The following is a 22267-nucleotide window of genomic DNA, read 5'->3' on the forward strand; positions in this document are numbered from 1 at the left end:
TCAGGCCTCCTTTCGAGGGCCATCGGGTGCAAATCAGGTAGAAAACATAACGTGTATTTTGCATCGATATCATCAACAGTCTTCAGCAGCGTGCATCAAATCGTGTCTCTTTGCCATCTATCTACTACTCTCACAGTCTCATCCTCTTCACTTACCCTCCCACGCCCTCTCCCCATCACCCCAAACAAAAAAGAAAACAAGTAACTAACGCAAATAGCAACCATACCAGCCTCCCTCCCCCGGTCCGACATCACCCCCAAACCCCCCAACAAATACAAGCAAAAAAATGGCACCATAAAACGCGTCAAAAGCCCGAGCTACCCACGAGCACACCCCGACGTTCTAGACTCCAGCCCTCCGGTCTAACACCCCCCATCCAAGCTCATATCGGCACCAGGAGCACCGCACCGCTCATGGCCTTTCCTCATTATACCGCATGTGCGTGTGTGTGTTTTTGGTTTACATCAAACAAACGACGCAGCGTGGGTCACTGGGTACTGGGGGACTGGGGGACTGGGTGAAGTTCAGGCATGCGCGCGCTTAGTTAACTGACAAACCCAATCTTGTTTTCTGTCGACTATGCACGGCTGGAGGCTGGAGGCTGGAGGCCGGGGGATGAGATGGATGCATAACGGCTACGGGTGACGAGTCGACGAGGCTCAGCTCAGCCCAGCTCGATGGTAGTGCGTCTTGTTCCATCCAGTTTTCAGCTCAGCTCACCACTTACGAAGACTGTGGAAGGGAAGGGAAGGGGAGGGGAGGGATGGGATGGACCGGGAAGGCCCGATGTTCGGGGTATCGGGGAGTAGCTACTAGGTAGGGCTCGGAGGGTTCGGAGCAAGTTTGATTCGTGGGGTGGGGAGGTGGGAGGGAAACAAAACGTTGGGAAGGCTGCCGGCGGGCTGAAGGGGAGGGAGGGGGAATACAGACAGACAGCTTATGGAGTGTCCATCCAGATCGAGGGAGATGCGTTATACGAGACTATTCTGTGAGGCTGAAGTTCATTTGTTCCGAGTGGGGGTGGGGGTGGTCGAGTCTCTAGGGAGTAACTGCTACGATGACGGTTGGGTTTCGCTTTGTTTTGTGAGACAATTGCAACATAATGATGTGTGGAAAGTTCCTTGATTGGATATGTTTTGGAAAAGATATTTGAATTTGCTTGTACTACATACACCACAACGGGGTTCTAATGGCATGACATGACACGCCATGATTTGAGATGTGCGTGTCGAGAGATGGAGGAATCAAGAAGCCGGTGCCATTCAGTCTTGATTGATTGACGGGCGAGGTCGTACGAATACATGATTCGTGTACTCCATCTGTACGATAGGGCACGCACTGTCGAAGTTCTAAAATGCCATCACACCGTTGAAACAGCTAAGAAAGAAAGGACCCCCGAAAGCCAGCTTTGGCAGTGAAAAGTGAGGTGAATCAAGGCTTGCAGCGTCCGAAGTAACGCGGGTACAAGCAGGTGTCACGAACGGTGTGCTGCTTGCAGAGCCAGGCGAGGAAACGCTCGAATCCGAATCCGTAACCGCCGTGGGGAGAGGTACCATACCTGTTCGAAATGTTAGCACAAAACGGATTCTGCTGGGTTTGAGGGCGCTCTGTTACTCACTTTCGCTGGTCAGTGTACCAGTAGTAGTCGGCTGGCGAGATTCCTTCCTTTGCGTAGGCAGCCATGAGCTCATCGTAGTCGTACATCCTCATGCTACCGCCAATAATCTCACCGACGCCGGGCATCAGACAGTCTACACTTTCCGTGACACGAGTGTCTTCAGGGTCTTTCTGCATGTAGAAGGCCTTGATCTCGGCGGGGAAGTGGGTGAGGAAGATTGGTCGGTTGATGATGTCGGTCATTCTTCGCTCAGCAGCCTCAGCAATATCGTCACCGAACTTGTGTGGTTCTCCGTCCTCGTTGGGGATGCTGTGCTCGTTGAGCCAGTCGATGGCATCGGTGTACTTCATGCGCTTGAAAGGCCTCTCTGGTGTCTGGAACTCGGGGTTGAGGTCCAAGATGTATTGCTTGATGGTTGGGTCGGCCATGGAGATTTCGAGAACGCGGCAGATGACGTGCTCCAAGTGATCAAGAAGGTCGTTGAAGGTGATGTAATCGAGCTCGCCTTCAATGTGGGTGTACTCGGCAAGATGTCGACGGGTGAGAGACTTCTCAGCACGGAAAGATTTCTCGATGCCTGAACCAATTAGTACCGATTACAGTGACGAGCACTAAAGAAACCCTTACAGTAAACGTCACCAAGAGATGGGAGACAGGTCTCGAGGTAAAGTTGGGAAGACTGAGTGAGGAAAGCCTATTGATGAAGCTCAAAGTTAGCACTGTTCGAATCATATGCCCCTGGCTATAACAGGGCCGCTTCATTCGCAGTCCTCATATTCCACTAGAGAAACAGGCTGTAATTTCCAACTGCAGGCAGAAAAGCTGTCTACGTACCTCCTCGTTGTAGTATTGGAATTTGAAGAGGGTGGAGCCGCCCTCCACTTGTGTTTGCACAAGCGCCGGTGGGCTCACTTTGCGCATTCTGAGCTCCTTGAAAACCTGGTTGAATGCGAATTCAACAGCATCACGAATGATCAGAATCTTCGAGGCCGTCTCTCCTCGGATTACAAGGTGGCGCAAGTCGAGAAGTGTCGCGTGCTCGGTATCTTTCGAAACCTAAAGTAATATCGTCAGCTAAGAACGCCGAAACCTAGTTCTGTCCCTAGCAACGCACCCTGTTGGTAATAGCATCATCACCACCTGCTGCCCTCCATCCAGGATGGATCTTGTAGAAATCGGCATGAAGCTCGCGGCCGTTAGGGGCATGGGCTCCTGCGGGCACCTCTTTCAGTTCACCCAAGATCTCCATGCTCGTCTCACGCGTCAGTGTGAGCGCATCGTATGTCTTTGCGAGTTGGCCCTGGAGAATGACCTGCATCTGGCCGTATCCATCACGGAGCGTAATGAACATGTTCTCTTTCTGGCGTCGCTCACGGTGCACACGTCCAAATACCCTCACTCGTGTGCCCTTGACGCCCTCGCTGTTGCCCAGCTTGATCTTCTCTGGGTTGGTATCATCCAACTTGATCTTGATAGGCTCGGGCAGGCTCTTATCTTCCTCGATGACAATCTTCTTGGCCTCGTCGAGCACCTTCTTCCTGTCGGCTTCGACCTTGGCGCGCTCTGCGAGCTGCTTTTGTGCGCTTTCCGCCTTCTTCTGTTGCGCCTTTGCGTAGTTGACAGCCTTTTTGAGCGCAGCCTTTGCGACCGGCTTGTACTCCAATCGCACACTGGCGTCTGAACCCTCGGGAACCTCTCCGGTCACACTTTTGCGCGTGAGGAATTTGGGTGCTTCAGTGCGGGTGAGGACGGCGAATCCCAAGGACTTGTAGGGGAGCTCTTCCGAGCCAGTCTGCTCCGGAATGTCCTGGCCGACATCCTCGTCGATGTAGTATGTTGTGTCCGCCATGGCGGCAGTGGGGTCGATGTGCGGAGACTGTGGGGGGGAGATTGGATACTGAACAGTGCTGTTTGGATCAGTGGGAGTGCAATAGTATGGCTGGATTGATCAATTGGATGGCAGCGCAGTCGGAGAGATCGCAAGACGAACCTTTTGCCGGCAAAAGAGCGATGGAGCTGTTGGTCAATTGTATGGGAGAGATTTGTGGGAGATGGTTTGCGTTCAGTTGTCCTAAGAAATATGTAAGTAATTTGGGTCGGAGGAGTCATCAGTTGATTCGTTGGTGGGGGGCGCGTTGATTCGGGAGGGAAGGGGCCCCCTCGGACCCCTCCAATGTGGCTAAACTGACGCACCTTGCGTCTCCAAAGGTAACCCTTTGCTTTGTTTTACTTTGTTATAGTTAATGAGATATCGAACCGAACAGTCTCAGAACCCGAGGCCTTAATAGATGGAGTATCGGGAATTATCTTCGTGAGTCATTGGTTTCATGCCGTCGTTGTCAAACATGATGCGCTGCTGCTTCCTCTGATAAGCTGTGGCGTAGAGTGTGGCGTTAGATAAGACCATCTATCTGTGTAACGTCCTGGTACTATACCTATGCAGTAACAGGGGAGGTTTTTTATAGTAGGCAAGTTGTGATATTTGTGATAGAGGTTGAATACTCTATAGAATCATGAGATTACTTGAACTTTCCATGGAGAATACTAGCATAGAGGCTGCCTAAGTACCTACCGGATTCGTAATTGTGTCAGTCGCTAGCATCATACACTGTAGTTTCCCAATTCCGCGCTGACAAACAGCAATACAATGACATTTATATACAACTCAGATCATTCCCCAACACAGCCAAAAGTCTAACCAGCACTCTCAGTTAACCAGATTCACAAATGGCCGACCCAAGTCTTTATACGTATCCATCTCCATTACAAGGGTATGAAGGTCTCGAACCTCTACCAAAGTGAGTGGTCTCCGCATGTTCCCAAACTTTGTCGTCATTGGGCTTTGTATCTGACCATGCCTCCAGTGACAAAGCCGCAGATGGCAAATCATTCATAAATCCCCCCGCAGAGAAGAAGAGCGACGCATATAATGCCTTCGTCCACCCGATTACCAACGGTGACCGAGCCGGGTTCGAGTAAGTTTGTTCACTTGTTGCTGGACTGGTCACGTACTCACGGTGTGTTAGTGTGCACATCTATTATTTCCAGAGTGACCCAGAAGAGACAAAGTTTGCACACGAACTATGGGAACGGATACGGCGCGAATGTAAGGACACTCTCTATAGGAAACATCGAGCCGAGATTAACCAATGGTACTGTAGTTCCTGAGCTGCGCATCTATAGAGTATGGGACAGACCTATCGGTCCACACCCCGTGGCCATGTTCGAAGTGAATATCTTCACACCTGGTATGGCATTCATATCCGGAAAAAAGAGGAGCTGTAACTGATGAAACCATTAGAGCAATTCGGAGCATTCATTCCCTGGCTTGTGATCAATCGAGGCCCATTGTCAGCACTTATCCATCCTAATACGGACGAAGAGGAAAGAGACCATTCACAGCGAGCAACGTGGATGGGGCAGCCCTTGCCTCTTAGTTTCAAGATATTCAAAAGCAGCAAGCCTACGTAGTTTCTTGTGGCACAATCAAGGAGAGTCATAATGAGTCCAATTGGTGATTTGAGGAAGTGACCTCTCCAGACGTCGTATGCGCCATAATCTTCTCGATATTGATCTGAATTGTCTGACGTGAATGTTGTCTTGCCTGATTCTTCTTCCGCTTCCCTACGCGACAGGTGTTGCTTATGTGAGGGAGAGCCGCCTATCGCTGCCCTCTATTAACATTGCACCATGGAAATGGTACCAATCGTGCACCGTACTAATGGCGAAAGGACGTGGGCGACGTCCATCGGACTTTTGGATTATTCAAGAATTTCCTCTTTCCAGTGCTTCATCCCTTGACTTCACCAGCAGCTCCCTTTTTCTTCTTCTTATCCTTCTTCTTCTTCGTGCGATCCCTCTTCTTCAACCCACTCATTCCGGCCCTGCAGGCCTCCGCGTACCGCACATAAAATGCCTCCAATTGATCAGGCTGGACCACCGTAGACGTCTTCGTTTTCGTAGCATTATCGCGCTCTGAGCCAGGTCGGCCCGCACCCTTCCTTTTCGATGATTTATTATTCGACGCTCGAATCAGGATCGGTAGAGGCTGTTCGGGATGGGCGTCCCATAATGGATCTTCCGCTTTTGCTTCGGCAGATGCATCAGTTCCATATGCGAGTCGCTTTTGCGTCAGATACACGGTGCCGTGCCCTGTTTTGCGATTGTGCTCGAAGAGGCTCGCTAGTTGAGCGAAGAACTGTTACGTTTTCTTAGCCGCGCTGTTGCAATGGCACCATGCTCTCTGGAATTTACCTCATCATTTGTCAAATGTGCGTCGGCCATATTGGGCAGGGGTTTCGCCCGTTCCTTCCTCACGACGGTGGTCTTTGCGGAAGGCGTGTGAGGTTGGAATTAAGGTTGGAGGCAATCGCGTGGGCGGTGGGTGGGTTGGTGGGAGGCGCCAGGGCGCGGGGCCGCGGGCCTGGGAAAACGGACAAGGGAACTCGCATGGGTGGTCGGATCCTCCAAAAAGTTTCTAGTCTCGAACTTTTTTCCTGGGCTCTCACGACAGACGTTCCATGCGCGATGCGCCAACGACAATTCTCGGGCCCAAAGTTGCCAAAAGAACTTCGTGATAAATTCGGTATGTCTACTTGTTCATTGTGCATCTTTTTGGACTCAAAGACAAGCCAAGATGTCGCAAATGCCGGGACGGAAACTTTAGTTTCTTGCGATGGACTTGGGTCTATTTGCAGCTATATGATGCATTTGGCACAATGCACAGGTCAGAGCTAACGTTTACTCAGACCCTGCAAATGCAGGCAAGAACGGACGCCGAAACTATGGATCGTTGAACCGCAAGGAGCGCCGGAAGGCGGAGCGAGAGGAGCAGAAGTCACAACGGAGGCAACCTACAGGTCGCAATGCCTCACGATATTCCCGACAAGAGCCAGAGTCCGAGGAAGAGGACGATGAAGCAGATTTCAGTGAGGAGGAAGCACCGCCACCGAAGGCGTCATCCTCAAAAACGGAACCTTCTCAACCATCAAAGAGTATCCTGAAGAAGTCTCAAAAGGAAGCACGCCCCGAACCACAAAAAGAACCCTCCCCACCACCGAACCCAAAATTATCGAGATCTACCCGAGATAGACTAGAACACGAGGATGCCGAAATCGCCGCGCTTGAGAAGAAGCTGGGTATAAAGGGAAAGAAGTCTAAGGGTGAATTTGATGATGGTCTCGAAGATCTGTTTGGAGATTTGGGAGATTTTGACAGCGGGGACGAACTGGATGCTTTGCGACCATCCAAGCGCAAGAGGGACAGTGGGGATGATGACTGGCTTGCGCAAAAGAGACAGAAAGCACTGGGGAAAGCACCAGAGAGCTCGGATGAAGAGGAGGGCTTTGATGATGATGATGATGATGATGACTTTGGATCGGATGACGAGCTCGAGGATCTCGACGGAGAGGACGGTGAAAGTGGCTCTGAACAAGATGAAGACGATGAGGGAAGTTTCGAGGATTTCGGCAGCGATGACGATGCACTTGAAGAAGAACCCGAAGCACCAAAGCCGCGTGTTCGAGAAAACCCCTACGTGGCCCCTGTGGTGACAGCGTCACAACAACCTGCAAAGTACATACCGCCTGCGCTTCGAGGTGCCCCATCCTCAGATGCAGAAGCTCTTGCACGGCTCAAGCGACAGATCCAAGGTCTCCTCAACAGGCTGTCAGAGGCCAACATACTCTCAATTTTGCGCGACATTGAGCAAGTGTATCAGAATAATGCCCGAGGCTATGTCAACAACACGCTTGTCGATTTACTTCTTGGACTGCTTGCCGATGAGTCGTCTTTGCTAGATACATTCCTCATTCTCCACTCTGGGTTCATTGCGGCGGTTTACAAGGTGATCGGAACTGACTTTGTTGCGCAAATGATTGAACGTATCGTTGCCGAGTTCGATAGGCACTACCAGAACAACAAGAATGGTGCTGGCAAACAAACGACCAATCTGATATCTGTCATTGCACAGCTCTACTCATTTCAGGTCGTTGGCAGTAACTTGGTGTTCGATTACATCAAGCTGTTCCTAGCAGAGCTGTCCGAGATCAACACCGAGCTCCTTCTGAGGATCGTAAAGATTTCCGGTTCGCAATTGAGACAGGATGATCCTACGTCTTTGAAGGATATTGTCCTCCTTCTCCAGAAATCTGTCGCACAGGTTGGCGAGAAAAACCTTCCCGTGCGAACCAAGTTCATGATCGAAACCATTAACAACCTGAAAAACAACAAAATGAAGGCCGGCGTGGCAGCGTCCGCGCTGGTGAGCGAACATACAACGAGGATGAAGAAGCATCTAGGCTCGTTGAACAACCGAAATCTCAAGGGCACGGAACCGCTGCGCATAGGTCTTGCCGATGTCAAGAATACGGACAAGAAGGGAAAATGGTGGCTCGTCGGTGCTAGTTGGAGGAATGATATGGCAAATGAGCCCTCGCAGCCAAAGGACAAACCCGCCAGCGTACCTGAATCTACCACCAGTATCGGTGGAGAGAACGGCGACGTCGATCTACTCCAACTTGCAAGGGAACAACGCATGAACACGGATATTCGTCGCGCAATCTTTGTGACGATTATGTCTGCGAGCGATGCAAAGGATGCTCATATGCGTCTGATGAAACTAAATCTGAAGAAATCTCAAGAACTGGAGATTCCCAGAGTCATCGTCCACTGTTCCGGCTGTGAGGAAAACTACAATCCTTACTACACGCTCTTGGCCCGAAAATTCTGCACAGACTACAAGGCAAGAAAGTGTTTTCAATTCACCTTGTGGGATCTTTTCAAGAGTCTAGGTGAGAAGAAGGGAGACGATGAAGCCTCCGACGACGAGGACGAGGAACGCAATACCGATGTATCATTGCGAAAACTTGTCAACCTGGGCAAATTATACGGAACGCTGATCGCCAAAGACGGTCTCTCGATCACCAGTATCAAGAATCTGAGTCTTACGCATCTAAAGCCGAAGACGAAGACGTTCATCGAGATATTGCTAGTCACAGTCATCCTCCAATCACAACAGAAAGCCAAAGGAGGCCGGGATGAGAAGGGATTGTTGGAAGTCTTTATCAACGTGGATAACACTCCCCAGATGATCCCGGAACTGCAATTCTTCCTCAAGAAGGTGGTATCTAAGACAGGCATTACTGCGAATGCAGCGGAGAAGGAGACAGTGCAATGGGGCTGTAAGTCGGTGAACGGGATGCTGTTGAGGTTGCTGGCTACTGCGAACCTTGACAACTAGAGATGGAGTTTTGGATCAAAAACCGCGATACCATAGATATGAGTTATTATCTGCCTTGAACTAAGACATATAAATTTATCTTGAAGCTGTTGTGCTGTGATGAAATTAATGGGGCGCGAGAGGTAGAGATCGGAGTGACTGACCAATGAAGTTCGCGTGCGGCCCCGGTTGTAGCCGCACCGGAGTGAGCTCGGGAAAGAGAGGGATTGTGTGTGAGAGACTTTTGACTCTTGCTAGAGCTCAACAACATCGCCATCTCATCCCCCATTGACCCACCTCCACCACCCCGCCGTGCTGAACACGGCTTTTGTATTTAATAGAATCCTCCTCCTCCTTTCTCTCGCATCATGTTCCGGTCCGTACTTCCTCGCGCTGTCCCCAGGCAGTTGCGACCCGTAACCCAAAGCACCTTCTGCGCACCCAACATCTACTTCCAGGGCCGATTAAGGCGAGGATACGCATCGGAGGCCGGTCAGTTGCATCCATCTGCAGCTTTTGCGATGCATCAATGCTAATTGTTTGATAGAAGAGAAGGACTTGGTCATCATTGGTGGCGGTGTTGCTGGCTATGTCGCCGCAATCAAAGCTGGCCAAGCTGGCTTGAAGGTATTCCATAAGCCCGATGATAATACAATACTGAGCGGCAATTAACAAAACCATCGCAGGTCGCATGTATCGAGAAGCGTGGCAGCCTCGGAGGAACCTGCCTCAACGTCGGTTGCATTCCCTCAAAATCCCTCTTGAACAACTCCCACCTCTACCACCAGATCCTTCACGACACCAAGAACCGCGGTATCGAGGTCGGTGAGGTTAAATTGAACCTTGAGGCTATGATGAAGGCAAAGGAGACCTCTGTTTCCGGATTGACCAAGGGTATTGAGTTCTTGTTCAAGAAGAACAATGTCGAGTACATCAAGGGAACTGGCGCATTCCAGGACGAGCACACCATTGCTGTCAACCTCGTTGACGGCGGTGAGACTTCCGTCAAGGGAAAGAACATCTTCATTGCTACTGGATCTGAGGCTACTCCATTCCCTGGTTTGACCATCGATGAGAAGAAGGTCATCACCAGCACTGGTGCCATTGCGCTCCAGGAGGTCCCTAAGAAGTTGGTTGTTATCGGAGGTGGAATTATCGGTCTTGAGATGGTGAGTTCCGCCACGCAAATTATCTCTCTATCCGCTGACAACGATACAGGCATCTGTTTGGTCCCGTCTTGGTTCCGAAGTCACCGTTGTCGAGTATCTCGGCCAGATCGGAGGTCCCGGCATGGACGCCGAGATTGCGAAGCAGACCCAGAAGTTGCTCGGCAAGCAGGGCATGAAGTTCAAGCTCAACACGAAGGTTGTTTCTGGTGACGACTCCAGCGAGACCATTAAGATCAGCACCGAGGCTGCAAAGGGCGGAAAGGAGGATGTCGTAAGTTATGGTATAAATTGCTCGACTAAACATGCGCTAACAACTACAGCTTGATGCCGACGTTGTCTTGGTTGCCATCGGCCGCCGCCCCTACACCGCTGGCTTGGGTCTCGAGAACATTGGTCTTGAGACCGATGAGCGTGGCCGTCTTATCATTGACCAGGAGTACCGCACCAAGATCCCCCACATTCGCTCTATCGGAGATGTCACCTTCGGACCTATGCTTGCCCACAAGGCCGAGGAGGAGGCTGTCGCTGCCGTTGAGTATCTTACCAAGGGCTACGGTCACGTCAACTACGGCGCTATTCCCTCCGTCATGTACACTCATCCCGAGGTCGCCTGGGTTGGACAGAACGAGCAGGAGTTGAAGGCTGCCGGTGTCAAGTACAAGGTCGGAACCTTCCCCTTCTCCGCCAACTCAAGAGCCAAGACCAACCTCGACACTGAGGGTATGGTCAAGTTCATCTCCGATGCCAACACTGATAGAATCTTGGGCATCCACATCGTTGGCCCCAACGCTGGTGAGATGATTGCTGAGGGTACCCTTGCATTGGAGTACGGTGCAAGCTCAGAGGGTAAGTCTACAATTGATGTGATTTTTGAAGCGCATACTAACGCATACGCAGATGTTGCCCGCACATCGCACGCTCACCCTACGCTCTCCGAGGCTTTCAAGGAGGCTGCTATGTCAACATACGACAAGGCCATTCACTACTAGATTTCGTTTCCTTGGTTTGGGGTTCTGGTCTTAGCATAAGCGCTTTTCGAGCTCCGAGCGGGAGTTTGTCAATAGTACCTGTATTATATCTAGGATGCCTTATGCACTTGAAAAGAAAAGAATACAGGTCATTTCCGGATTTTGATTATATGGGGGTGCTGGTTTTGAAGGTTGAGGCTCGCGTTCTGCTTTTTGGCCGATAGGGCTGAATTAATTGACTGGGGCGTGGCTGGCTCGTGCTAAATTTTGCGTGACGTGCCGTTCGGCGCGCGCGTCGCGTCTCAACCCACCGCGAATGTGAACGTGCCATTCGCCAACCTCCACATGAACATAGCTACCCTAAGTACCGCCGCATTCCTTCCACACTCACAATTCTTTACTACAACATTGCACATTACAACAACAATGGATTGCCTCAATTTCCAAGACCAGTGCAATGCACTGCGACAAGAACTCAAGGCCTGGGAAAAAGACTTCGCCTTACAGCATGATGGCCGCAAGGCAGGAAGAGACGACATCAAGGCCAACGCCGCCATTTGTATGCACGCTACCACGAATTAAAACAACATTTGAGACTTACATCCTGCAGCACAGAAATACAAAGAATACAACAAACTTCGCGAAGTAATGTCCGGCAAGACTGCTCCTCAGACACCGTCCAAGCGCTGCGCGAGCCGGAAACCTACCCAAGTCGCCGAACAATGCATCAAGAGCCAACCTAGAAGCCTCACAACAACACCACAAAAGCGAAAGCGAGACTCTGGAGTTGATCTCACAGAAGAGAACATTGATCCCTCGGAACTCCTTTCTCCGCAAGGTCCTACATTAATTGGTCCTACTCCACAACGCGATGGAATCGTCCTGGGTTTGTTCGATCTCTTGCCTTCGGAAACACCTAGCAAGAGGCGGGCGGTATTATCAGATGTTTCCCTGAACGTCCTTCAGACTCCGAGCAGGAAACACAACAAGGCCGAGAGCGAGGCATCGGTAGAGCTACGAGCCCGGGGGGAGAAGACACCGCAATCTGTTGGAAAGCGATTCATGCTGGACAAGTTCGTCACGCCACAGAAGAGGAGATTCGGAGACGAGGGCACGCCCACATCGGCATTGAAAGGATTATCTACACCTGCTTTCCTGCGCCGGGACAACGTCTTGAGTGTTGTCGATGAGGAGGATGTCCAGGCGACACCCAGGGCAGCACCGTGGAAGCGAAGGGGCTTTGGCAGAAGTTTGAGCAGCATGATTCAGTCTATGAAGAAACAAGAGGAGGACAGGCTCGACGAAGAAGCAGAGATCATGGCGGAGTTGGAAATGGAGGAAATGGGCATATCTTTACCCAAGAAAGCGAAAACCAAAGCCATCCTCGTGCAGGATAGCCAGCCTGCTGTTGTTTTGGACCAAGACGGTTTTGTGCCTTCAGAAGATGAACAGGATGAGCAGGATGGTCAAGATGAGAGTGGCCAGCCTACCAGAATATGGAAGAAGCGAGGTCAGAAGAGGCAGACCAGACGCGTTATCAGTGAGTTCTTGCAAACGTATACGGAAACATCCTTTGCTAACCTTATTCAGTGCGTCCTAATTTTGCAAAACCGAAGCCTGAGCCAACCATGTCTTATAATGACGAAGATTCAGAACCAGAGACTGGAGTTCAAGAAACTCAAGTTGGCTCCACCGCACATGATGAAGGGAAATCCGGAGACGAGAGCGACTCAGACTATGCCAGTGACGACTCCCACACACCGAAGAAGCGGAAAGTGCAGCCGAAGAAAGATAAAGAGGCTGCAAAGGCAGAGCCGAAAGACAACGCCGGACCGGTGAAGACAGCTGCTCGGAAGATCAAGGCAACCGCCCATGCCAACTACCGAAGGCTGAAGATAAAGAGCAAAGGGGGAAATGGCGGTAAGGGTGGCCGCTTCGGTCGGAGGAGATAGTCCAATGAAGACATTCCGTTTTATGTACAAAGAGACACCCTGTTGCGTTGCATATGTGGATAGATGAAAACGAGTTCACACTTGGTACGGTCCGTACCGTGCTGGCTTGCGCTGGCCTTTGATGAAATTTTGGGACCTGCTTAGTTCCTGTGATGTGAGGGACTTTGCACGTTGGACAGTGCTGTGTGTGTACCTTTCTGACGAGCATTTCTACCTGGCAGAGCTGTATGCATGTTACTATTGTTCTGCCTGGGTTTTGAGACACAATGTGACCAAACAGGGTCATATGCTCAACATGTGGATGTCTCGACTCTGCGCGTCTCCGTGAATAATATAAAGTTTTCTTCTTTCCCTGAAAATAGAGTTCTAACTCAGATTTGGAATACAAAAATAAATCATGCCTTATATCCGAAATCGCATTTTCGAAGGATACGGAACGATATGGACGTCACCACCGCGCATTGACTTCGCCGCCAAGACCGCCGCTTCGAAGCAATCAGCAACCTCGCGTCTAGTAGTCCGAAGCTCGCCATCTCCCAAAGCTCCGCCTCCAACATCAAACACACGACAACCCGCCAAACCTACACTCGCGACCTCCGAAGCCGTCTCTTCCGCCCGTTCATCTTCCCAGAATCCCCATCAAATGGCCGAAAACGAGCTCCGAGAACTGCTCAAGCAGCTTCACCAGTCCCTCCAGTCACACAAGTACCAACAGTCCACATCCCTCCTCTCCCGCGCCAAAGTCGCCCTCCTCAACCTCAACGCTCTCATTCCCACCGATTCAACACCACGAAAACATCTCTTCATCGCCCGCGAAACGCTCGAGGTCGGTGCCGTGATCTCCATCCGCCTAAAGGACCCCGTGTCGTTCACACGCTACTTCCAGCAACTGCAACCCTTCTACTCATTACCGGAGAATGTGCTGCCAAAGGAGGGCGGAAACTCAAGCAAGATTACAGGCCTGTACCTGCTGTTGTTGCTGAGCGATGGTGATTATGCGGGGTTCCACACGTTACTGGAGACGCTAGAGGTGGCGGCTGCACAGACGGGCAAAGGGCTCGAGGAGGATGCTTTCATTCAGTATCCGATCAGGCTAGAGCAGGCATTGATGGAGGGAAGCTACGATAGGGTTTGGGGGGAGACAAAGAGCGAGAGGGTTCCCAGCGAGGAGTTTGCGCTCTTCTCGGACGTATGTCGTGCCATACACTCTTTTGAAGCTACCAGTACTGACACATGTATTAGGTTCTGATCGGAATGATCCGCAAGGAAATTGCCTCCTGCAGCGAGAAGGCATACCCCTCCATCCCCGTCGCTGACGCCAAATCCCTTCTCTTCCTTGACTCTGAAGGCAGCGTAGTCAGCTTTGCGCAAGAATGCGGGTGGATCGTTAAGGACGGCAGGATATACTTCCCAGCGCAAGAGGACGAGTACGATAGCAAGGACATCTTAGTGACAAGCGACCAAGTCATTGAGAAAACTCTCGGGTACGCCAGGGAGCTAGAGACGATTGTATAAGCGCTACATACGTTCGGAGGGTCGCAACTAAAGGAACATTGTACCTGTACAGGCATGATGTGTACGATACAAATAGCTTGGACTCTGCCCGGCTTCGAGATGCACATGAACGGGGCAGCTTGAACAAAAGGGTATTATAGATCAGCATGGTCGTAAGACCATCCCAAGGCTAATGAATAAATCGAAAGTCATACACAAGTCACTCACTTTGTCGGTCGTCTATGCGTTTGACTGCACTGATAACGATGCCTATGTTTCATTCTGCATGTTGATAGCCTTGACACCTTTTCGTTTTAGCGTCAAGGCCACATTAAAATATTGATTGTGATGCCATTTAATGCCTTTCGCAGATAGAGGCAGATTTATGCCGAAGGCACATGCAATACATCAACGACGATGCACACGCTCTTTTCGGTTACGGTGGATGATTTTCTACTTGACGGTATGCCATACAAATATATTATGCATTGAATGCTGAAACAATATATGATGTTGTTCGTAGTAACACAGTTGATCGACTATTGGTGATCAACCGGAACATTAGTTGAGGTGATGTACCTCGAACTAAGACGACGCTAACGCCCATGGTTCCCGAATCATGGGGAAGGATTCGCTTAGGAAGAACATTTCGCCGACCCACACATTGGGATCTCGAACTATTCATCGTACATCTAAACATTACGATATCCCATCCAAGATACCCCAAGATACCATTAAATATGTCGGAAGAAAAGAGCCACCGCCGTACGTTATCCCTATGCTGCCATGCGAGATCATAATTGACAATTTTGCAGTCTACGTCAAGGGACGCCACCTTAGCTACCAGCGCGGAAAGCGCAACACCAACCCCAATGTGAGCCTCCTCGCTCTCGAGGGCGTTGACAACACCGAGGCCGCTTCCTTCTACCTTGGAAAGCGCGTCGCCTTCGTTTACAAGGCACCTACTGCTGTCCGCGGAACCAAGCACCGCGTTATCTGGGGACGCATCAGGAGGACACACGGTGAGTCGCAATCGCATTATACGCACCAGATGAGGGCATCTGTCCTGACATTCTGGATTTTAGGAAACTCCGGTGTTGTTCGTGCTTCTTTCAGGTCCAACCTTCCTCCCAAGAGCTTCGGCGCCAGCGTGAGGGTCATGCTCTACCCCAGCTCGATCTAAACCAATATGTCACCAATACGAGAGAAAAGAGTTCGGGTTTCTTTATGGGACTAGCAATGGGCGGAGTCAAAGGAATTCATTTGTTTTTTTATAATTGGGAAAAGAAACATCCCGGTGGGCTACCATGACGAATTTTTAAAAGAAGAGAAGGATACATCCTCATAGACGCGATCAATGTTTTGATCGCCATTCGCATCGAGCTTGAGGAGGCTTGGAGAACAAGGAGAGTGCATGATTAATCCTAACGACTCGCTTCGAGCGAGGATCGAGGATTTGTGAATATCAAGAGATATAAGCAGCTACGATTGCCAGTATGAACAACGAAACACGGTGAATCAACAGAGACGAAATCGGGGTTCACGACTTCCGGCAGTAGTCCTGATGATGTCACTGTGTTTTACATTCCAATGCATCAATCTGAACCAACATGACAAAAAGAACATTATCTGCGGCTGTGTGATGCATCTGTTAGGGGCCATGGGGATAAGTTCAACAGGACGACTTGGTAAAATCGAAGATCAGCCAGTGGATCGCATGCATAATTTCCACTTTACACACCCGTACGAGTATCTCAAACTATTGAGCAACCAACGCATATTTCCATTATCAGGCTTTACATATATTTCACCTGGGTGCCAAGTCCTGATGATTATCGCTTGGAATCCTTTAGCTGAATACATCTCTCGGCCGACTCATCTGCAGGAGCAACTTCACATGTATCTCTGACTTGGTGCTCTAGGCGAGTTAACGAGACACCGCTGGCACCTTGTTGGTCGGGCCTGGCCGAAGGGGAATTAAAATGCAGTAACACGCTATTATCCCTGCTCTCCAGAGAGTAGCACCGTTGGGTCTAGTTCTCATACCTGCTTGATGCGCAGGACCCTAGCAGCCCGGGGATTACCACAGTAATCTCGTTATGCGGTCCCGTTTTGACGATGCTTATGGCCGCCGTTCCTTATTATGGATGTGACTGTATGTATCAATGCTTCTTGCCTCTGCAGATTACAACTAACATCGAAATACGCCCGACAGTGTTTTTGACCAACGGGTCGCGTCCAAGTATGTTTGGGTCAGTCCAGAGGGGCTGAGGTTTAATGCTTTCGCGCGAGATAGTGTGACCATGTTTGATATTGGGGGCCGTAATTAGGAACTGCCCCTGCACGATTGGCCGCCGTTTTGTATCAAGCGGCCTCACCTCACGTCCAGCCCCAACTAGCTCTCACTGGGTACATGCAGTGTAGCGCCCGAGACCAGGGACGAGCATCGTCTAGTATACCACGGACAAATTTGAAGTCAGTCTGCCTCACTACTATATAGTAAGATGAGAACGCAGCGGAGCAATGTTGCTGCGCATTTAAAGCTTCATGCTTGCCTGGTTTTACAAACCAAACCAAACTTCTTCATAATATAATGATATAATGCTCTTTGGTGGTAACATCCTACGAGCATAGCATCCTTTCCGCACGTCTCGGCCGACAACTGCCAAACTCGGAGTGCTCAAACATGGACAGATTCCACGACGTTCAGATGAACAATGGCGGTCGATCACAGGATGAGATATCAAACGAGAGAGCACCCAAGACATACAGCAAAGTATTCTCATCTGAGAAATCATCCGAAGAAAACATCCACAAGATTCAGAGTGGAACTCGCTGGAACACCATTTCTTCTCGTCCCATTGAATACGCAAAGGGGACATGGCATCGAAGCAGCCTTCTACACGTCTGGTGGCTCGAAATACTGGCCTGTATTCTTACAGTCGCCACCGTCGTTGCCATCATCGTTACAGTCCGCGCCTACGAACACAAGCCGCTGCCTCAATGGAGATACGGAATCTCTCTCAACGCCTTGATCGCTGTTTACACCGTCATTATGAAGGGTTGTGCTGGCCTTATTCTGGCTGAAGGTATCAGCCATTTGAAATGGACAAGTCTTTCGAGACCCAGACCACTTTCAGGATTCGCCCTACACGATCAGGCCTCCCGAGGTCCCTGGGGCGCCGTTGCTCTACTCTTGAAGCACAGAGGAGGCCTGTTCTCCTCCCTTGGAGCGTTCGTTACTATTCTGGTCATTCTACTGGATCCATTTTCGCAGCAGATCATACGCCTAGAGGACTGCGTTCGTGTGTCCGGTGATGTCCAGGCTAGCATCCCAAGAGCCCAACACTACGATGAAAGTGGAAGACATATTTTCGCAATCTATCAGGAAATCTCCAGAGGTCTTCGAGATGCAGCTTACAACGGTATCTTCGCCGACATCAAGCCCCAGGTTCAAGCGACCTGCCGATCCGGCAACTGTACCTTCCCAGAAGAATACACCACCGTGGGGTTCTGCAGTAAATGTCGAGACAGGACCGATGATCTTATTATGTCTACTTTCACCAACGGCACGGGTAGTCTAAAAACCCCTTGGACAAATGCCACTCTCGACGGCATTTCACTTGTTCGTCCAAATGGGAGTATCATCCCATCTGTGAACGGAACTGTGATGAAACCAGTTTCTTTCCTGTCCGGTGGCAGTACCTTCGATGAGATACCTATGATTCGCCGCGAAAGAGCGCCAGAGAATCCAGATCCGGATATCTACAAGGCATACAGCTGTCGAGTCTATCCATGCATGAAATCGATCCGGGGCTCTATGAGCATCAGCGAGTTGCACGAAACCATCGAAGAAAGCGGTCCCTTTGAGGAGACCTTCTCGCACAGCATGAGGGTAGGATATGGCGCTGGGTCAATCAACACCGCTGACCTGAAATGCGTCGACAACGACGGTCGCCGCATCCTGAAGGACCTTGGCTACAAATTCGACGACAAGACTCGATGGCTTCCATACAATGTCTCCGCCATGTTTGGATCCCTAAAAGACCCCGAATACGTGACCAGCACAGACTACAACCCTTGCACGAAAGCGCCCGCGCAATCCTCGGCTGAAATCTGCAAAGACTACGGAGGTGGATCTTGGAACTTGACCGAGAAAGCCTACACGGTCGTCCCAGCAAGGTGCATCCACTCCATGGGCTACATCTTCTACAACAGTGTCGGCCCTTACCTCCTCGCCGACATCCTCCAAGGCGAGCTCTACGACTCCCCCAACTACGGCTACGGCGCCTTCGAAGGAAAGGAAACCCTCATGTCGCTCTGGAACGCAGGATCAGGCAACGGCACCATTGCAGACGTCGATGGAATGGTACGCAACATGACAGACGCCATGACCACGTACATGCGCAGGAACGGTCTCGAGAACTTCACCGCGCCAGCGATCGGAGACGTGCATTTCAACACCACATGCGTGGAGGTGCGCTGGGTATGGCTGATCTACGCCGCAGCGACTATAGGCCTGCTGATTGTCTTCTTCCTCGGCATGGTGATCCAGACGACCATCTCGCAATCGCGGCTCAGGGCCGAGGCTGGCGTCGATGGAATCGTTCCTCCGGTCCACGACCTGAAGTCTGACGCTTTGGCTTTCTTGTTCCACGGTTTCGACAAGGAGAGTCTGGATATGATGGGTACTGTTGGGGCTACAAATAGGCAAAGGGAGATTACGAAGAGGGCGAAGGAGTTTAATGTCCAGTTGGTGCCGACCGAACAAGGATGGAAGTTGTCGTCGCAGAGAAGATAGGCCATGTGAACAGAGGGTTGCGACAATAATGTACAATGTGTAATGGTATGGAGGAACATTTAAGGGGGAAATCAATGTTCGATTCCGATGCTGCCAATTGCTGATTCGATCTCTAATGTGTGCCTTTAGTGAAATGTGCTTACTTGAGACGACTTGAATAAAAGTTCTTGCGCTATTATATGATAGCAGAATCTCCTATAAAGATAGATCCACTTCAATATTCCCAGCGTCAACTCGACTATCAAATTCGTGAACGAAGACACTTCGAGGCCAATTGATCCAGTTTGTAAGATCTTCGCCGAAAAGTTCAATGTTATGCTCATCCGCTAGCTCTTCACTGATCCAGGCAAACATATCATCGCCAACGCCTCTGATCCACCAGACATCCTTTTGCTTCAACAGCACCGAGTAGTATGCTAATATGACTAAAGCATATGGATGTTTGTCATGTAGTAGCTGTTCGAATTCCCCATCCAGTGAATGTAGGAATTGCAGTATGGCACTGAGCTCGATTGGAGATGCTTGGACTCGAGAGCCCTTGTAAGTGGTCAACTCTGGATCCATGGTGATGAACATGGGAAGTGCTGATTGATAGTTACTTAATTTGTTTTGTTGATTTTCATGGGCCGAAGGTTCGTTGGGATCAAGTCCAGGATCTGCAGGATCTGTACTGCCTGGAGACACGAAAGTAATCCATAAATACGCTTTTCGAAGTGCTTCCAGTATTGTCGAAAGCTTAGTTCGCTGCTCCGGAGATAGCTTTCTTTGCCAGGGGTGCTGGCTGTTAATGTCGGAACCGGGGCTTAGGAGTCTTCTATCCTCGCTCCAAAGCCGCTCAAGCCCCGCCAGTATACCGTCCCTATGGATCTGCAAAGGGCTTTCCGGCTTTTTTTGTATTGTCCAGAGTTGTGTCTGAAGACATGGGCCATATTCGGTGTTGTGGAGGATGTGCCAGTACCACGGTCTGATGGCAGTCATACCTCCGACTATCAGACCGAGCCAGGATACCAGACTGAGCCCTGAGCCATGCTTTGCGGATTGGGTGTTCTTTTGAAAAGGATTGAGTCCGTTGTTGGAGGATGCGAAGACGTAAAGTGACAGCAAGGACGCGAACATCAGTAGAGACGCGCAGTTTGACTCTGTGATGTTTTGCAATGCACTTCGATATGATGGTAGAGCGGCGTTGACATGATCGGCGGCTAGCGCAGTGAAATCACAATCCGAGATCTGTCCTGTCTCGCCCTCAAGGTGCGCTCGATGTAACGCTGCTAACCCGATGATGGCGTGAAGGACATAGTCAGACTCGAAAGCAAGCTTTGGAAGCTCAAATAATCCTCTCTCCGCTGATAAGCCTATGGATTGTGACACTGATGCGTTCGCTTTGGCACAGTAATGATGCAAAAGCTCGAGATCCTCGGCGCTATACACACGCGCACGCTTTGAGGATGATGACGGCTGGGGTTCTTGGGAATCTTCGATTGGCGATGGGTAGGTCGATGATGGGTAAGACGGACTTGGGGCGTCGATATAGGTGCAGCTAATGCTTCTTTTGAAGCAGTTCAGGCATTGAGGCCTGCGCTCATCGCACTACCAAGCAGTTTAAATTTAGAATAACAACCACAATACTAACGGCCATGGAATGGTGAGGCAATTTTAACGTACCTTGATGTGTTTCTTTTTGCAAGCTACACAACCGCCTCTCGACTTCCGATGGTGCCGTCTGGTAGCCATTATCACGTTATGAGAGCAATTGATCTATGGAGTTATATTCCTCCGAGACCCTTGCGACGTACGAAGGGGACTACGTCACTAACAAATGCGAAGTAGAGTCATTCTGGAATGCAAACAATCACAGGTTTTCCAATGTCCAACAGGCGAAGAACATTCAATTCTGCAAGGACAGAGACTTTGTCCCTGGGTAGGGAACATAAAATAGTTTGAAGCCATAATACCCTAACAAGAGAGCTAATGGTGCGGACAGAAGTGGTAACACTAACTAGTGAATAGCGTTAGCCCATCGTATAGATGTCGTATAGCCATCGTACAAACTACGTACACTAACATGTAACAATCCACCGCGAAAGCGCCGCTCCCGGCTTCTTCATTCGGCCAGTGGTAACTACCTTTAAGTCTAGAAAAGAAGAGATCAGATCCGCAGGACCACATCACATGAATCAAGTCATTTGTGCGCCAATTTTTGTTGCCTCTTCAACTTTTCAACCTCAAGGTACGTTTCCAGTCTCACCGAATCTATTGTACCGTTTGGGAATTTGTATTGACAACCCGTCTTTAGAAATGTAGTCACGGTAATCAGGTTTTTAGGTATAGTCTTATCACCCCAGGTCTCATTATAATAGTTGGTCTCTTTACATGCCCACACCGTTCCATCAATAGTTATGTTGTCAGCTAGAGTATCAGAAGCTACCCCTATACTTCCCACCGGAGCTTTTTATAGCAGTACCATGAGCCCTGCATTTAGTCCCTTTCAAAGGGCTGACCCACTTCTCATGTGTTCTAACTTTCGAAAGGCCCATGGAAGTTCAAGTACCTGTGCCAGGAAGCGTGTGCCATTCTAGAATACCTCAGATATTTCTACAGCAAGTGGCTGAGTATTACGAATGTCGCCAGTGCTCGAGAAAACAATGTTCAGTGAAATGACATCTGCTTAGAAGACGATATCAAACTACCAGTGGTTAAAAGATGACTGACTTTCTGGGCTCGTCATTTTGCAGTCATTCAGGATTCCAGTATACCAAGTCGAAAGGTTGTTGCAGAATGTGCAAGCATATCATTTTGGTCTTTTAGATATGGAGTGTACTCGAAGGGCCACAAATGAATTAGAGCAATAGTGAGAACGGTATTCGAACAGTCATATAATATTAAATGTTACATAGAACTCTTGTTAACTAATGTATGTATGCATACGCTGCAAAGACATCGTCCATTGTCAGACACTTATCGTCCATTTATGGTCTTCCCGAGCATTTGCAATCTGTTATACAATTCATTGATTATTCAGACAGTAACATTGCAAGTTTACTTTAGT

The 22267-nt window shown here is 49.9% G+C and overlaps 9 protein-coding genes across 9 annotated transcripts; 6 read left to right on the forward strand and 3 right to left on the reverse strand.

The window, feature by feature from the left end:
• Nucleotides 1-1136: 1136 nt before the first annotated feature.
• On the reverse strand, nt 1137-3842 carry BU24DRAFT_425887 (asparaginyl-tRNA synthetase). Its single transcript, XM_033528847.1, has 7 exons — nt 3812-3842; nt 3609-3689; nt 2733-3525; nt 2453-2674; nt 2246-2312; nt 1619-2195; nt 1137-1558 (listed from the first exon to the last, which is right to left on the reverse strand). Exons 3-7 carry the CDS (start codon nt 3465-3467, stop codon nt 1432-1434), a joined length of 1728 nt encoding a protein of 575 aa, XP_033380395.1. The 5' UTR covers nt 3468-3525; nt 3609-3689; nt 3812-3842; the 3' UTR covers nt 1137-1431.
• A 425-nt stretch (nt 3843-4267) lies between these two features.
• BU24DRAFT_396819 (uncharacterized protein) lies at nt 4268-5471 on the forward strand. Its single transcript, XM_033525317.1, has 5 exons — nt 4268-4416; nt 4483-4593; nt 4645-4724; nt 4780-4866; nt 4920-5471. Exons 1-5 carry the CDS (start codon nt 4346-4348, stop codon nt 5087-5089), a joined length of 519 nt encoding a protein of 172 aa, XP_033380396.1. The 5' UTR covers nt 4268-4345; the 3' UTR covers nt 5090-5471.
• Nucleotides 4975-6013, reverse strand: BU24DRAFT_443393 (signal recognition particle, SRP9/SRP14 subunit). Its single transcript, XM_033530585.1, has 2 exons — nt 5873-6013; nt 4975-5816 (listed from the first exon to the last, which is right to left on the reverse strand). Exons 1-2 carry the CDS (start codon nt 5900-5902, stop codon nt 5409-5411), a joined length of 438 nt encoding a protein of 145 aa, XP_033380397.1. The 5' UTR covers nt 5903-6013; the 3' UTR covers nt 4975-5408.
• Nucleotides 6014-6098: 85 nt separating this feature from the next.
• Nucleotides 6099-8925, forward strand: BU24DRAFT_425890 (uncharacterized protein). The gene is made up of 2 exons (XM_033528848.1): nt 6099-6203; nt 6367-8925. Exons 1-2 carry the CDS (start codon nt 6146-6148, stop codon nt 8856-8858), a joined length of 2550 nt encoding a protein of 849 aa, XP_033380398.1. The 5' UTR covers nt 6099-6145; the 3' UTR covers nt 8859-8925.
• A 280-nt stretch (nt 8926-9205) lies between these two features.
• BU24DRAFT_352819 (dihydrolipoyl dehydrogenase) lies at nt 9206-10995 on the forward strand (the record flags this gene model as incomplete). Its single annotated transcript, XM_033523750.1, has 6 exons — nt 9206-9329; nt 9385-9464; nt 9524-10006; nt 10056-10277; nt 10327-10852; nt 10904-10995. 6 exons carry the CDS (start codon nt 9206-9208, stop codon nt 10993-10995), a joined length of 1527 nt encoding a protein of 508 aa, XP_033380399.1.
• Nucleotides 10996-11400: 405 nt separating this feature from the next.
• On the forward strand, nt 11401-14441 carry BU24DRAFT_352730 (uncharacterized protein; the record flags this gene model as incomplete). The annotated part of the gene is made up of 5 exons (XM_033523748.1): nt 11401-11533; nt 11585-12514; nt 12565-12912; nt 13355-14115; nt 14169-14441. 5 exons carry the CDS (start codon nt 11401-11403, stop codon nt 14439-14441), a joined length of 2445 nt encoding a protein of 814 aa, XP_033380400.1.
• Nucleotides 14442-15160: 719 nt separating this feature from the next.
• BU24DRAFT_465635 (ribosomal protein L35Ae) lies at nt 15161-15603 on the forward strand (the record flags this gene model as incomplete). The annotated part of the gene is made up of 3 exons (XM_033532294.1): nt 15161-15185; nt 15236-15442; nt 15506-15603. 3 exons carry the CDS (start codon nt 15161-15163, stop codon nt 15601-15603), a joined length of 330 nt encoding a protein of 109 aa, XP_033380401.1.
• A 1012-nt stretch (nt 15604-16615) lies between these two features.
• Nucleotides 16616-19285, forward strand: BU24DRAFT_425893 (uncharacterized protein). Its single transcript, XM_033528849.1, has one exon. It carries the CDS (start codon nt 17107-17109, stop codon nt 19219-19221), a length of 2115 nt encoding a protein of 704 aa, XP_033380402.1. The 5' UTR covers nt 16616-17106; the 3' UTR covers nt 19222-19285.
• A 28-nt stretch (nt 19286-19313) lies between these two features.
• BU24DRAFT_495146 (uncharacterized protein) lies at nt 19314-20952 on the reverse strand (the record flags this gene model as incomplete). The annotated part of the gene is made up of 2 exons (XM_033534103.1): nt 19314-20808; nt 20884-20952. The coding sequence occupies 2 exons, from the start codon at nt 20950-20952 to the stop codon at nt 19417-19419; spliced, it is 1461 nt and encodes a 486-aa protein (XP_033380403.1). The 3' UTR covers nt 19314-19416.
• Nucleotides 20953-22267: the final 1315 nt, after the last annotated feature.

This window comes from Aaosphaeria arxii (assembly GCF_010015735.1).
Source record: "Aaosphaeria arxii CBS 175.79 unplaced genomic scaffold BU24scaffold_8, whole genome shotgun sequence".
In the NCBI taxonomy this organism is placed as follows: domain Eukaryota; kingdom Fungi; phylum Ascomycota; class Dothideomycetes; order Pleosporales; genus Aaosphaeria; species Aaosphaeria arxii.